This window comes from Procambarus clarkii, chromosome 16 (assembly GCF_040958095.1).
Source record: "Procambarus clarkii isolate CNS0578487 chromosome 16, FALCON_Pclarkii_2.0, whole genome shotgun sequence".
NCBI classification, from domain to species: domain Eukaryota; kingdom Metazoa; phylum Arthropoda; class Malacostraca; order Decapoda; family Cambaridae; genus Procambarus; species Procambarus clarkii.
In genome coordinates, this window is record NC_091165.1 from 32,759,576 (window position 1) to 32,776,154 (window position 16,579).

Genomic DNA, 16,579 nt, shown 5'->3' on the forward strand with positions numbered 1-16,579 from the left:
CTTTTTCCCGTTGAATTTCCTTACCTAACCTATTGTATTCGCTAACATCTGGCTTTGATTTAACTTCAAGAGCTATCTTTAATACTTTATATTCCTCCTCCACGACTGTTCCTTTAGTTTCCCAGTGATTCTTATCTTTGTGTAATTTCCTTATTTGACCTTCCAGGGCTGTGACTTGGTTTCTCAAGTTTTCATTACTGCTGCTCACATTCTTAATTCTATCCACAATCATTTCTATTTTTGGCAACCTGTTGTGAAAACCACTCCTGCTAATTCCTGCTAATATTTTCTTCATCAAAACCATCAAAATTAATCTCTTCCGTTGTGTTTTGTCCTGTTTATGGACATCTTTGTTTTGGTCACCACATGTTCTTATACTATTTCTTGTAAAAAACCAGCATTGAATGTAATGAAACACCATTTTCTGGGCGAGTCCCGGAGGCTCCCTAGAGCTATCCAGGCTGATAGGGATAGTCCTAACTTTTGGCACCAGTCGATGTGGGTGAAGTTCTAGGCCTACCAAGGACCACAGCCAGAACCTGGCCCCCTCAGAGAGGCACGAGAAGCAATGGCCTATAGAAATGCACATGTGATTTTGGAGCATTCTATATCTGCCATCGACCGGGACAGGCACCCAGAAAGGTGAGCACCTCAAAACAAACCCCTATTCTGGTAAAACCAATGAAAATAACGAATCAAATGGACAGAACTCGCCCAAGGAAAAACGAACAAACAATCATGACGTCACACGAGCCGCGCCGCATGTCTGCGCAGCTTCCCCCTCCCTGGGAGGGAAAATGGCCGCCCGCACCTCAGGCGGAGAAATGCGGGAAGCCGAAAACCTCCGGAACGACGGAACTGACAGATCCACAGGGACACGGAACCGAACCCGGGGAGGAGCTGAACCCAAATCCAAGTCGTATGCAGAGGGAGGGAAAAGAAAACCCCACTCCTTGTAACAGCAAGCCCCGCTCGGTGGGTCGGAAAACCCAGACGGGGTCCAACAGGGCCGCAAGGCCCCAAAGTCAGCTCCTCCCCAACCCCGGGGCCGAGTCGTCCTCCAAAGCCCAGGCCTCACAAGAAAAAGACGGGGCAGCCGGAACAGCAGGAAGAGGATGGACCTACTGGTCCGACACCGGAACTATGGCAGGAGGAACCGATTTAAATGCCTCCGCAGCCACCCCAGAAGGGGCAACCCCCGAAACCACCCGAGTCTCAGAAACCTCTAAACCCTGCCCCGACCCCGAAGGCCTCAAACGCTTAGGAGCCGTCTGAGGGTGGACATGAGGCGCGGCTTGTGTGACATCATGATTGTTTGCTCGTTTTCCCTTAGGGGAGTTCTGTCCATTTGTTTCGTTATTTTTGCTGGTTTTACCAGAATAGGGGTATGTTTTGAGGCGCTTACCTTTCTGGATGGCGGTCCTGGTCGATGGCAGATATAGAATGCTCCAAAATCACATGTGCATTTCTATAGGCTATTGCTTCTCGTGCCTCTCTCAGGAGGGGCCAGGTTCTGGCTGTGGTCCTTGGTAGGCCTAGAACTTCACCCACATCGACTGATGCCAAAAGTTAGGACTATCCCTATCAGCCTGGATAGCTCTGGGGAGCCGTAGGGAGCTGTAGGGAGCCGTAGGGAGCCGTAGGGACTCCCCCCCACCACCCCAAAAAACTATTTCTGCTTTGTTTCTGTAATTTTTTGGGTTCTGTCTGTTTGATAGATATTTATACATGTTTATGCACTTTTTCTTCTAATATTTCTTGTTTATCCCACCTAAACAAGAAACATCAGAGAGTGTTACTTATGTGTGCACAATATTTTTGAGCATAGTAATGTTCCACACATGTAACTATATAATGTCCTAAAATTAAAGTGTATTGAATAATATTACTGCACAAAACTAGAGAAAACAGACACACTGAAATAATTATGTAAAAATATAATTGCAGCAGCTCCCGCTTCCCCCAATTACACCCACAGTGTGTTACATTACTGGAACTTTTTAAGAACAAGAGGTCATAGATATAAACTAGCTAAACACAGATGCCGAAGAAATATAAGAAAATTCACTTTCGCAAACAGAGTGGTAGATGGTTGGAACAAGTTAGGTGAGAAGGTGGTGGAGGCCAAGACCGTCAGTAGTTTCAAAGCGTTATATGACAAAGAGTGCTGGGAAGACGGGACACTACGAACGTAGCTCTCATCCTGTAACTACACTTAGGTAATTACATACAATTTTTTTTTACTTTTAGTTTCCCATGATCAGAAAACATATTTCAGCAATATTAGGGAGAAACAAATTTGAAAATACTTATTATTTATACACACCACGGGATTGTCATTATTAAACTAATGCTCAGTTCAGAGGTTAAATACAAATGATGAACACACATTCTTGTGATCATTTTAATATACAACCTAATTTGAAAAACTAAACTTTTAAACATTTAAATGTTTTAAGATTCAAATTGAGTCACATTGAATATGCAGGCTTGGATAATAATAATAATAATAATTAATTTTGTTAGGGGACAGGCAGCCTGTGTGTGCATATGTCAAGGGATCCCCAGCGTCGAACTACTGATCATTCCCCAGGATACAACCCCACAACAACCTGACTAACTCCTGTATAACTATTTACTGCCCATTTGTCCCACACAGGATTTAAACCCATAATTCCCAATAACGAGTCAAGAATGAACCCAACTGTATTACCATTTTCCAGTGCAACCAATCATGATAATGTTTTATCATAAGTGAATCATCATTTTGCAGTTAGCTTTGTGGTATAGCAAGTTCTTCTAAAGCCCAGGTCCACTGGTGAACTATTGAACTGACCCGTGATTAATTTATCCGTTGAACTCCTAGCCCTGTCTTTCTCCATGGGAGGCTGGGAGAGCTTGATGGTAGAAGCAAGGTCCTGTTTCGTACTGAGGTCCTCCAGTCGTTCTCCATCACCATGCCCACACCCGCCACAGGTGTCCATGGCTACCTGTAATGCAGTACAAATATTACATTTCAAATTGAAAAAACATTGGATACCAAGACTTTTTTCTTGGTATCCAATGGATACCAAGAAAATTTGGAATTCTTCCAAAAGAATTCAGGATCCTAAAGCAGATTCTTATTATTGCTCAGAAATTTATGGCTTTTCGAGTTTGTTACAGAATATACCACAATCAAAATTCAGGCAAATGTGACCAATATGAGAAAATATAGAAGAGCACCAATTAAAGTGAACAAGCATTTACATCCTCCTTCCCCTTTGTGGACAAAAAACACCACAATACAGGCAGCAAAAGCATAATAGTTGCCAAACATTATTTTTATTTTATAGAAGATGAAAGACAATGTGGGATGTTCTCAGCAAATATCCATAAGCTCTGCAACACAATCAAAGACGTTTTAAAGTACTGCATGAGATTTAAAACTCCTGCTAGTACAAGGAGCTCACATCTGCTTCCCCACGCCTCCTGTAAATGCATGCCATCTTTGACAAAATATGTGGGAGGGCACCCCTCCTTGATATGAGGGCCTCACAACTCAGAAACCACGAGTAGCACACATGCACCAGCAGCCTGTACCCCACAGCATCACTTAATTAATAATGATGAAATAAGTAACTGGAATTATTTGATTATGGTGTCATTAAAAAATTAAGACTATGTGATTAAGACAATGTACAAGGTTCAGATATCAGTGAACCTAATGCTGGTTATGTTGTTCAAAGTACTGTACAAGATAAACATCCACACCACAGAGCCACGAGTTGGTGCTTCTATGCATCATGAACTGGGACACCATTTCTTTAGAAAATATAATTATGGAAAATGATTCACATTCTGGATTTAATGACCGAGATTCTGACAATAAATAATAGCAGTGTTGTGGCTAGTTAGTGATGTGTTTAGTACAGTACATGGGGAGGCATTTTGCAGATTAAAGTGGTCAGCTCATCATCATGTGGTACTATGTCGTGTTTGGACCCACCAAACCAATTGGTTTGTTATCATGAATAAAAATATAAAAAGCTATTGTGACGATAATCTCTTTCTAGAGAGATTGAGCCTGCTCTTCCCTACTTCAAGTTACGTCCAGTTAACAAGTATAAGATGATACATTCAAGATACGTCCACCGGTAGCACAAAACGTTTTGACCAGGAGGCAAAACGTACCCAAGATCCCCCTATTCCACACACCCTCCACGCCGGCTTGTCGTCAAACCAGCAAACTACCCATACCAGCCTGCCTGCTCCTGATTGGTGACTCGCCGACTGCGCACCTGCACACTGCACCTCCGCGCCATCTACCTGAATCGACGTCGGAGCCCTGACCAGCTATCAACTTCAGAATATTCTTTGTGCTCTTAGAGTTGACATCTCTCTCTGGCATACTAAGCTCACTGGCTTGTATACGAAGGGAGGTCTCAGCCATAGCCGATATTCTCAGCACCATTTTACTATTTCACCTTTATACTATAGTGTCTCACATTGTCTTTGCATTTATCTTTGTTATTTAATTGTACTTTTAATTCCCCCGAGATTTGTCTTTATTTTCATTTATGTTTAAAGTAAATATATTAAAGTTTCATTGTTCATACTTTGTGTTTTACGTGTTCCTCCCTCTCACTTACCACAGACAACAGGCAAGCAGTCTATCTTTTTTTTATAAGTGTGACCAGGCATTGACACCTGCCATTGGAGGACTGCCGAACATCTATACTCCAACACTTTCCCGTCACACTATAATGTATTTACAATGTAATAACTACAAAACCAATATGTTTTAGTGTTCAAACAATATAATATTGTGTGATACTAGTGACACACAAGTATCTGTAATATTGTGCAATACTAGTGACACACAAGTATCTGTAATATTGTGCAATACTAGTGACACACAAGTATCTGTAATAGTGTGCAATACTAGTGACACACAAGTATCTGTAATATTGTGTGATACTAGTGACACACAAGTATCTGTAATAGTGTGTGATACTAGTGACACACAAGTATCTGTAATATTGTGTGATACTAGTGACACACAAGTATCTGTAATAGTGTGTGATACTAGTGACACACAAGTATCTGTAATATTGTGTGATACTAGTGACACACAAGTATCTGTAATAGTGTGTGATATTAGTGACACTCAAGTATCTGTAATAGTGTGTGATACTAGTGACACACAAGTATCTGTAATATTGTGTGATACTAGTGACACACAAGTATCTGTAATAGTGTGTGATACTAGTGACACACAAGTATCTGTAATAGTGTGTGACACTAGTGACACACAAGTATCTGTAATAGTGTGTGACACTAGTGACACACAAGTATCTGTAATAGTGTGTGATATTAGTGACACTCAAGTATCTGTGAGTACATATGTTCAATATAATGTGATACAAATAACATTATTGACAGCCCAATGCACTTGAAATAAACCATGGTAAAAACATTATATATACAATTAAAGTATTATATATTCAAAAGTGTGCAGTTACAGCTTTGTGCAAAAAATGCAAAGTTAGGCTGAACTCTCATCACTGGTTACAGTCGAGGTTATTACATCCACTAGAACATAAGAACATAAGAATAAAGATAACTGCAGAAGGCCTATTGGCCCATATGGGGCAACTCCTATTTATAACCACCCAATCTAATTCATATACATGTCTAACTTACGCTTGAAGCAATCAAGGTATCCTACTTTTTTTACGTTACGCGGCAACTGGTTCCACAAATCAACAACCCCAACAAATATATAATAATTACTTTAATGTTCAAAATGCAAAAAATCACCACAAAAGCAAAATTTCTTATAGGCATGATCGTCATTAAGCGGGCAGCTGTAGTAAACTGAGGCAGGTCGGCCGCGTGACCGGGAACCACGCGCTCGGTCGACCCGAACGTGTACCAACAAATATCATAAGTCGACGACACCATAGGATCTTGAGTCGCATTTTTCGATGAAATTTACATCGTAACTCAAAATTATCGTAAGTAGGGGCAATCGTAAGTCGAGATACCACTGTATATATATATATATGTTGTATCTAGTAGCCAGAACGCAGTACTCAGCCTACTATGCAAGGTGCTATTTGTGTAATAAGCCAAATTTTTCTGAATTTACATATTTTTCAAAAAAAATTCTTATATGATAAAGCTATTCATTTCACTATGTATGAGTAAATTGTTTTACATTTGAGTGAACATTTACATTTACACTGTGAAACAGGATACATGTTACACATGATTCTGTATTCAGCTAGCGATGTAGACATTCCCGGTAATGACGAATTTCGTTTCTCAGGTAGAGTGGTGAAGTCACCGATGGCACCATGGAGGAACAAGAGACGCATCTTATATACAGATAAGTACTATACAAGTCCATTGCTAGCTAGGTTCTTGATTGAAAATAGAACCGGATTGGTTGGCACAGTAAAGGCAGGAAGAAGGAAAAATGCCAGTGTTTGACGGTAGACTTGCAGTTGGTGAGTGCCAGGTACGAAAATGTGATCAAAAACTCTCGGTTCTGTGGAAAGAAGAGAGAAGTGAACATGTTGACAACAGTTCATGATGGTGAACAGTGGCAAGGTGAAACGTGTAACGAAAGAACCAGTATATAAGCCAGATTGTGTTCTTGACTATAATATCAACATGCATTTGATTGATAAATCTGACATGATGGTGGGCACTATCAAGTGTGTGCGGAAAACACTGAAATGAACGAGAAAAGTGTTTTTCCATCTTGTTGACATGAGCATGCTGAACTGCTATAATATGTATCTGGTGAAAACTGGACGTAAACCTAGTTTCCATGCGTTTGCTTTTACACTTGTGACACAGTTATTAGCAAAGTTTGGCAAAGATGTTCCTGGCATACAAAGACCCATCATGAACCCAGTGTTGCAGCATGCTGCTACACCCAGGCTCACACGTACATGGAGGCCTTTCAAGCACACAGACAAACATTTGCCACCAGCTGGGAAGCGTGCAATTGGCCAACGTGAATGCATAGTTTGTAAAACAACAAAAAGGAGAGATCAGAAACGTAAAGTGGTGCAAACATGGTGTGAAGCGTGTGCAGCTCCATTGTGTGCTGTCGACTGCTTCAACGACTACCACTCTCTCCAAGACTTCTGAATGTGCAATAATAGTGCAAAAACCTGTACATAGTGCATGCATGTGTGTAAATATAATAATGAAAATTGTGATTACATAATATATTGGCGTAATGGAAAACATTTGTGTGCACAAGTGTATACTCGATGTATGCAACATTAATTGACATTGACCATGATGTAACATTATATGCAACACAATTAGTGATCAAATACACCTAGACACTGTAAATAAAGATGGGAAAATAAATTCGTGGTAACTGTGGTTGCTTGAAGACCGCGCGCGATGCCTCCAGGACGCACCGTAATTACCTAAGTGTAGTTACAGGACGAGAGCTACGCTCGTGGTGTCCCGTCTTCCCAGCACTATATAACGCTTTAAAACTACTGACGGTCTTGGCCTCCACCACCTTCTCACCTAACTTGTTCCGTCTACCACTCTGTTTGCGAAAGTGAATTTTCTTATATTTATTCGGCATCTGTGTTTAGCTAGTTTAAATCTATGACCTCTTGTTCTTGAAGTTCCAGGTCTCAGGAAATCTTCCCTATCAATTTTATCAATTCCTGTTACTATTTTGTATATAGTGATTATATCACCTCTTATTCTTCTGTCTTCTAGTTTTGGCATATTTAATAACTCTAACCTCTCCTCGTAGCTCTTGCCCTTCAGTTCTGGGAGCCACTTAGTAGCATGTCTTTGCACCTTTTCCAGTTTGTTGATGTGCTTCTTAAGATATGGGTACCACACAACTGCTGCATATTCTAGCTTTGGCCTATGCATGAGCATGAACAATCATGTGCCCGTGCATGAGCAATCATGCAGGGTGTGATGTCATTGCCCATATTGTCGGCTCAATTACGTCGTTGGTACGTACAAATGATTTTTTCTCTCTCATGGTCAGGGAACGACTTAACAGGTTAGGAAGATTTTTTTTTTTTTTTTTTTTTTTTTTATGCCCCTGTGGGTGACAAATGCTAGCAATACAAGGGTTAAGTTTCCAAGGATGATATCTGATATTGGCTTTGCCACATTATCAAGGCTAGTCTCTATTCTTTTTATGTTCTGCAAATTCCTTAACTGTTGCATCTAGCAGTTTGTATATTAGAATAATAACTTGGCTAATTCTCTCCATTTTCACTCCAAGTACCTCTACCATCTCATCTGTAGAGTTAAGGAGCTACGAGCACACAAGGGCTTCTCTAATATACAAATCTACTCCTCCACGTGACCTATTAGTCTTACCACATCTATATAGATTACATCCTGATATTCAGATTTCACTGTCCATGAATTGCCCTGAATGGATTGTTGTGAAAGCTCTGAATTTGCCTCTATGAGAAGGCCATTTATGATTTGTTTTTTCTTTGTTTTCAGTCCTTGTACTCACCTAGTTGTGCTTGCAGGGGTTGAGCTTTGGCTCTTTGGTCCCGCCTCTCGACTGTCAATCAACTGGTGTACAGATACTGTCAATCAACTGGTGTACAGATTCCTGAGCCTACTGGGCTCTATCATATCTACATTTGAAACTGTCTACAGAATCTGCCTCCACAACTTCACTTCCTAATACATTCCATCTGTTAACTACTTTGACACTGAAAACGTTCTTTCTAACGTCCCTGTGGCTCATTTGGGTACTCAGTTTCCCCCCTCCCCCCATGTCCCCTTGTTCCCATACTACCTGTGCTAAACAGTTTATCATTGTCTACCCTGTCAATTTCTCTGAGAATTTTATAGGTAGTGATCATGTCTCCCCCAACTCTTACGTCTTCTAATAGTGTGAGGTTTAGTTTCGATAATCTTTCTTCATAGCTCATATATTGAACATTTTAAACTGAAAAGCCCAGTTACTTGATGAAAGTTTGTGAATAAAGAAAGGTGGGTGTGATAATGACTAATGATGTGAAGCCAAGCAAGCAGTACACAATGGCTGTAAACAAACCCAATAGAGCACCAGGTGTCATCACATCTCTTCAACTTTGACTAGAGAACGTCACTCACACTACAGTTTCAATGTACTCTATGTCCTATATTGCAATATTGTATACAGTTTGAATCCCCATACTTGAGAAAGGATATTTCCAAATTAGAAGCTGTTTAGCATACATAACAAAATAATACCAAGACAAATCATACAAAGCAAGTTTAAAAAATAATTTGAATTTATTGTCTTGAAACAAGAATAAGAAGCAATTTAACACTTTATGCGGATCAGGACATTACCTGGAGTCCTGTTTGCCTAACCGCTTCCGCAATGTGGACATAAAATGTCCTCAAAAAAATATTTGTATAAAATTCAATTTTAATCCGATTTACTCTGGGTTTGTTTCAAACTGCGCGCCATGAGGCTCTCTTTCTCACCACTAGGCTGCATGGTACAATAAGTTCATGAAAGGTGTGGACCACTTCGATCAAATGGTATTACCATTTTACCAGGAAAACTCACAAGTGGACCAAAAAGATAACGTTTATTTCCTGCAAATGGCATTGCATAATGCCTTTGTTTTGTACAAATACAACACAACTGATTAAAAAAAGCTAACATTGCTACAGTTCCACGAGGTGGCAATTTGGGCCCTATTGCGCTGGGACCCGGAAGATTGGCCTCAAACAGCAACAGTATCTCAACACTTGCGGCACGCTCCAGACATAAATGATGACACAGGTCCTGCCTATGCTGACGCCATGCAAACTCCTGGACCATCGGGTGTGAGGCGGCCCTTGTTCACTTCAACACCTCAAGCTGAAGCAGCAACCGAATCAGAACCCGAGATGTCTAGCACACTGCCATTTGACGAGACGGTTTTGTCAGATGACTCTGACTCTGACTCAAATGTTGAACCTCCAGCGATTCAGTTCATTCTGAAAATCGCATGAACTACAAACTGAAATGAGTATTTTGATACCAGAATGAACACTGTATCACATAAACTGCCGTAAGTAGACTCGAACCTTCATAGATTTCTTTTTGGGTGTAGCGTGTGTCTGCATGAGTGTCCCAAACGGGTTGCAAGTGGGTGACTTTAGCCGTTTATACTGGTAATGTTTCCCCCATATCATGTATTACAGTACAGTATATGCATATGTCTGTTTAGGGAATTTTATTCCAATCAATGTACAACCAAAAATAACTGTGCAACAAGTATAAACTTGACGAACATAACAACAGTAAAAATATTTTGTGTGTGTTTGACGCTCACTGATATGTTCCAGAGTTGTTTTATATTTGGCGCTATTCTATCTTACGCTTTGTTGATCTTTTTTACCTACGGGCTCATAGAACATTCTATTGCGAACACATTGGCACAAAAATGAATGACGTACATAGAATAATAATGTCAGGGCAGTGAAATAAGTATAAACTTTTAAAGCGCCGTATCGCACATGTGTCGTCGCGTCACCGATATCGGGTAACAGTTCCACCACTTCCCACAGTCTTGCGGATGGGCCGCGACCATTATTCTACGTTTATATTCATATCACCGTGTTGGGAATTTCATTGCGAGTCCATTGATACCAAAATTAACGCTGTAGGACAAGTGTGGAGGTGATAACAATCCCAAGAGTAAAAACATTTTGTTGCTGTTGGGTGCTCACGGCAAGTCATCTACGTAGGTTTTGATTTGCTGCTGGTATCCCTATACCTTTCGTGACCTTTTTTACTGATGTTCTTCTAGATAATTTTATTGCGAACACGTTGGTATCAAAATGAAATACGTAGCTCGAGAACTAAGGTCAGGAGAGTAAAAAGAGTATACACATTTTTGTTTTGACGCTTAAGCGACAAAAACGCCACGCGCACATACCGCTTTTTTTTTTAACCTTAGCCGGGTGGGCGAAAGTGTTAATGCAGAAAAATACAACACAATTTAACACTGTCTACCTCCAAATATTGGATTCAGATTTTAAGGTAAATGTTTTCAATCAAACAAAATCCTTTTTCTTTAAATGAATAATGAACATATAGAAGAGCTTACAAATTAAATAAATCAGTATAATACTGTCAACATTTAAAAGTGACGTTAACAATTACTGTACTTCTCCAATTCACACCTTACGCCAAGAGAGTTCAACATGCGGCTCACAGACCACATGTGGCAAGAGGCCCTTCTATATGCATCCCACAGTCCACTCACTACTTCAACTACACACTGAGCACGCCTAACACAGTTTAAGTTACTGCTATGCAGGGGCAAATTACTATTTTGATCTGTTGTGTCCATTCAAAAGGAGGTATGATATTTATACGGCAGGGTTGCCAGTGTAATAGAAATACAACATTTCTGGAGAACCCCCTTTGGTGGTTTCTTGTATACAGAAGAAACAAAGACAGGTTAACACTTTCACCCGGGCATGACGCAGCATTGCGTCATCCGTTTACTGTCGGTAATGCCGGGGATGACGCGGCATTGCGTCATCCACTTTAAATAATCGTCAAAAATCAGGTTTTTATCCAATTTTTTGGGGACTGGTTTTAAAATGCGTGCTGATGTCTTCCCATTTTCTTTGATGAGCCTCGTGGCCCTCAGGCGGCTTGGCACACGCCGTGGGCCCATTGTTTTCGCTCCACTGTTGTGACCAATGTCACCTCCCCTCGCATCTCAAACGTGTGAACATTTCGGCTATTTTCCGTGGCTATATTTCTTACTGCGGCTTTAGAAACTATCTACGCTTACTCTACGATGGATAATAATCATGAACAAGGCCCTTCCAGGAAGAAAATTGCGAAAGAAAGGCTTGAAAAGGGCGGGAATTGGGAGTGTAGCTGGAAGGCGTCTGAGCGCTCACTTGCAGCTAACGCGTGGCTCGTCTTCAACTCGTCGGCGGTTGGAGCGTGACCAGGTTTTTTATTTTATATGCTAATGTTCCTCTAGAGAATTCTATTGCGAACCCATTGAGACCAAAATGAAAGACCTAGGACGAAAATTGAGGTGACCAGAGTGAAAATAGTGAAAACATTTTATTGCGTTTGCGCGCTCCTGGGTAACTCGTTCGCACTTTCTCTGTTTGCTGCGGGTAATTAGCCGGGCTTTTGGAGTTTATATGCATTTAGTGCTGTAGAGAATTCTATTGCGAACACAATGATACAAAATTTAATCTCGTAGGACGAGAATTAAGGTGATTGAAGAGAGTATACACTTTTCAGAATTTACGCGCGCTCCCATGACACCCTGGGACCCATATCGCACAGTTGAGGGGTGGCGCGCGGGGTACGCCAAAGTGTTAAGTTTGATTGACATGTTTTAATCTTCCCGAGATTGCTCCAGTCTCTCAGTCACATCAGTTGCATAAGTTTATTTGGCCTACCAGGGACTAGTGCCATAACCTGGCCCCGTCACACAAGGCACAGGGACCAAATGACATTCCACCATTTAACGGGGAAAGCATCTAGAAAGTCAACAAAGCTTTACGGACAACTGCTGGGTTCACAAGACTCAAAAACCACTAAATTGACAAATAACTCCCCAAACAATACAAATAAAAAAAAATTAAAAAAAAATAGCTACAACCCAAAAGTACTGAATGCCACCACAAGGTAGCCTGGTGTTCGGTTCAGTGTAAGCTATCAAATCAGTTAATGTGCTGATGCGTAGCCTAAAGTAACACAGTAATGCTCTTTTGTCACATCATCTTGCCGCAAATCCCAGAGCTCCTAAGCTAAGTACCAGCCATGTTTGGACTCATAACATGGGGGGCCTCTTTTTGCTAGTGTATCATTCCATTATTGTACAGTATTTGCTCCTTGTGCATGTTTTCTGTCCACTTTTGTTGTGTGGACTTGGGTTTTTGTGCTCCAAACTGCATGTGTCCAGCAGTTACTTTTCCCCTGGTGTTTGTGATCAAGTCTTCCAATGGTTTATACAGCACTCAGTGGGTGCCATTTTGGACCATAAGCAATGGGACTGCATATGGTTCCCTTTTTCTTTGGAAAGTGTACCCCAGTGCCTGGGAGGAGAGGGGGGGGGGAGGGTTGTATGCTCACAGGAGAGGGGGGGGGGGGTTGTATGCTCACAGGAGAGGGGGGGGGTTGTATGCTCACAGGAGAGGGGGGGGTTGTATGCTCACAGGAGAGGGGGGGGTTGTATGCTCACAGGAGAGGGGGGGGTTGTATGCTCACAGGAGAGGGGGGGGTTGTATGCTCACAGGAGAGGGGGGGGTTGTATGCTCACAGGAGAGGGGGGGTTGTATGCTCACAGGAGAGGGGGGGGGTTGTATGCTCACAGGAGAGGGGGGGGGGGGAAGGGTTCTCGTATCCTCCTAATTGGTATGGGTTTCATCTGACTGCAACTTTCCCCAGGGTACATTTCTGTGTACCATTCAGTCTTGTCGATTTATCTTTTTCAGATGTTTCCTTTTTCCTGTATCATCCCTTTGGTCATTTGTGAACACCTTATACAGTACCTCCTGCACAACAGCACCTCCAGCCATAACAAACATTCTGATATTGAACAATTTCTCACTAAGATTGAGCCACATACTGCAACTGGGCGAACTTATGCATTAACTGCTAAGGGCACTCAAAGCTCAGAAGGAATGCTGCAGAGACAACACTAACCTCTTATGATTTTAAGTTATCCTCAAATTTGTATACGACATTATATTTCATTCTCCGATATGGTAATTTTCATAAACAACTGCTAAAGGTATTATTTCATTGAAAGCGAGGTGTGCTACTTTCATGATCTTTTACACTTGTTCCCAAGGCCATCACAAAATTCAACTTATACCAAAGAGAATGCATTTAACTAACATTTTTTCCTCCAAAAATATGAAAGACACTTTTTAATATATTCAAGATCAAAAGTCATGTCATGTAATCTTGAAAAAATAATTCAATATTTAATGTAAAACTATTTTAATGAAAACAATGATTTCTTAGCTTCAAAATTAACAGTTACGATTCTTTTTTCTTGGGCTTGTAAGCAAAAATGTTGTATTTTTCCCATATTGTTAACCATGAATGTAACAATTTTCTTTGCATTACTCGTGGGGAAGTAATGTGCGGTTAAACATTAACAATAATGTTTTGGATGGTGTTACACACAAAACTTTATACAAGCATAAAATCATAGCCACAGATAGTTCAATTGCTTTTTGGAAGAAAATGAAAACCCTCACAGACTGCAATATTTATACTGTACTGATGTTCAATAGTTACATCAAGGAAGAGTACTCGACTGCTTCAACAAACCAAGGTCAAATACAGATTTTAATGCAACAAATGAAAGGATATGCATGACCTGAGATGTAATGACTGGGCTCAAGATGTAGCTTCCATGGTGGATATAACACAACACTTCAATTACCTAAACAAAACTGCAAGGTCAAAGTGAGTTTTAATAACTTAAGCTCAGTCATTTTCTCCAAACTTTAATGTAAAGTGCCAGACCAAAAGATGCCAGGTGTCAGGAAGCATCAATACCAGGAACTAACGTAAATATTTCTTAATACAATTACAGTATTTTTCTTTTACAAGTGCTTTACGCTTGTCCCAGGAGAGGGAGAGGTCTTCCTAATCTTGGCCCATATCAACCCGTCCTCGACTCAAGTTCATTCCATTCAGCGGTCAACCCCACAGATGCATTCATAAATTTTAACATGCTGTTCATTCAAAACAGGAATTTTCTCAACTATAAATTATTATTATTATAATATATTAGCATGTTGTGCATATATATGCATAGGTTAGGTGTTTAGGTTCTGTTGGCAATTATTTGTATTTGTAGTACGTGGGTGAGGCATTTACAGTGTTGTGTTCGAACAAAACTCGTCAGTGAAGCACTTGTTCCAGAACTGTTCAAACGTGAGAGTTGTGTGTAAACCGTTTTTCATTCATAAACAGGGGGTTTGGCGGGTGCATGGAATCACTTTTGGGTCTTTGTTTGGAGGACGAGCTGCCAATATCATATACAGTACAATCTTACAATATGACCGACAATAGTTAACGAGCGACACCCACTTTATATTGTTTGTTTCACCATAAGCTTTCCATAAACACACAGCCTAGTTTGGATCTAATGGTTTATTGCTATTTTAATTCCTTTGTAATCCTCTGTACAGTACTTCTAACTCTTTAATAAACCAATTAACCTACAACCTTACCTGAACCAAATTCTCTTTGTGATACATCCATGCTGCAGATTTCATTTATTTTCTCTCATCATTAACAGCCTTGTCATATTACAAATGTCTCACACAGCATTACACATTCCTCAAACATAAGTCAAGACATTAACCTTTAAACTGCTCAGCATAAGGGGTATAATTAAAAAAATATTTGAATTATGTCAAAATTACTTAAAAATTTTAAAGAAATCTCCAACTTATTGGCTTCAGCGTCGTGAAACTTTCATCAAAATATTTTCAGAAATTTATTTTAGATGAATATTAAAAAAAAAAAAAAACGTTTTGTTGATTAGCACAGCTCCTATTAACTGGAACTGATGGATAATGCAATAATAAAGAGATCCAACAAGAGATCCAAGAGATAGTAGTAAGAGATCCTTACTACTATCCAACAACGAAGGATAGTAGTAAGTGTCCACAAAGTGGATATGCAGCTGGTGCCTTTATAGCATTGCTGAGTAATACATTATAACACAAATAATAATGAGCAAGTATGTTATTATGCTCTTATTTTGTTACATATCATATAAATACATTGATCAATGTTATTATCAGTTACTTTCAACAATGTCCAAAAAATATTTTTTTAGGGGAAATTTTTTTTTAGGTTTTAGGTTTTTTCCTCCTTTGTTATTATTTGAATTTGTTGTAACCTTTACACATCCTGCATACCCCTACCTAACTATGGGAAGACAAAATTCAATTTTTCAATAAATAAATCAGTCACAACTCTCAGAACTTGGGACTTTGAATTTTTTGGGGGGGCTGATTTTTTCAGATTTCAAACTATTTTCCTTGTTTCTTTAGGCTGTTTTGATGATTAGGCACCAGATTAGGGTTTTTTTACTTATACAAAGTATACCCTAAATATATCCCCTAAATCATTATAATTATTATAATTATTCCTATATTTTTTCTTGGGGGTTATTTTTTCTTGACTTCATTTCAACACACATTGACCTACAACTTTCACATATTTGAGTACGAATGCCAAACAATGTTTATTACAACATACAAGTAAATTCATGAATTAGAACTGCCTTATTTATTGTCGATAACTTCAACTTCAATTATATCTATAACTAGAATTTCAACTTACCTAAGTATTCAAAAATCTAGTTTCTGACCGATTTTCACCATTTTTACATAAAGTGTGCACAGCTGTCTATTGTACAATCCCTATAAAATTGATTTTTCATAAACTCTAAATGTTTGGAGTTATAAATTTTTGTTGTCTAAATTTGCACATATTTCAAATGCCATAGACATTTTTTTACGGAAAACTATACTGAAAACCTATATCCTAAATATATGAAAATGAAGATCATAT

At 39.7% G+C, this 16,579-nt stretch overlaps 1 protein-coding gene across 2 annotated transcripts in view; it reads right to left on the reverse strand.

Moving 5' to 3' along the window:
- LOC123760109 (uncharacterized) overlaps positions 1-16,579 on the reverse strand; it is a 109,382-nt gene that overhangs the window by 87,960 nt on the left and 4,843 nt on the right. For both annotated transcript variants that reach the window (XM_045745592.2, XM_069325424.1), the window contains exon 2: positions 2,837-2,990. In XM_045745592.2, coding sequence (XP_045601548.2) covers positions 2,837-2,984 — 148 coding nt within the window. In that variant the 5' untranslated portion in view covers positions 2,985-2,990. The remainder of the gene's footprint in view (positions 1-2,836; positions 2,991-16,579) is intronic.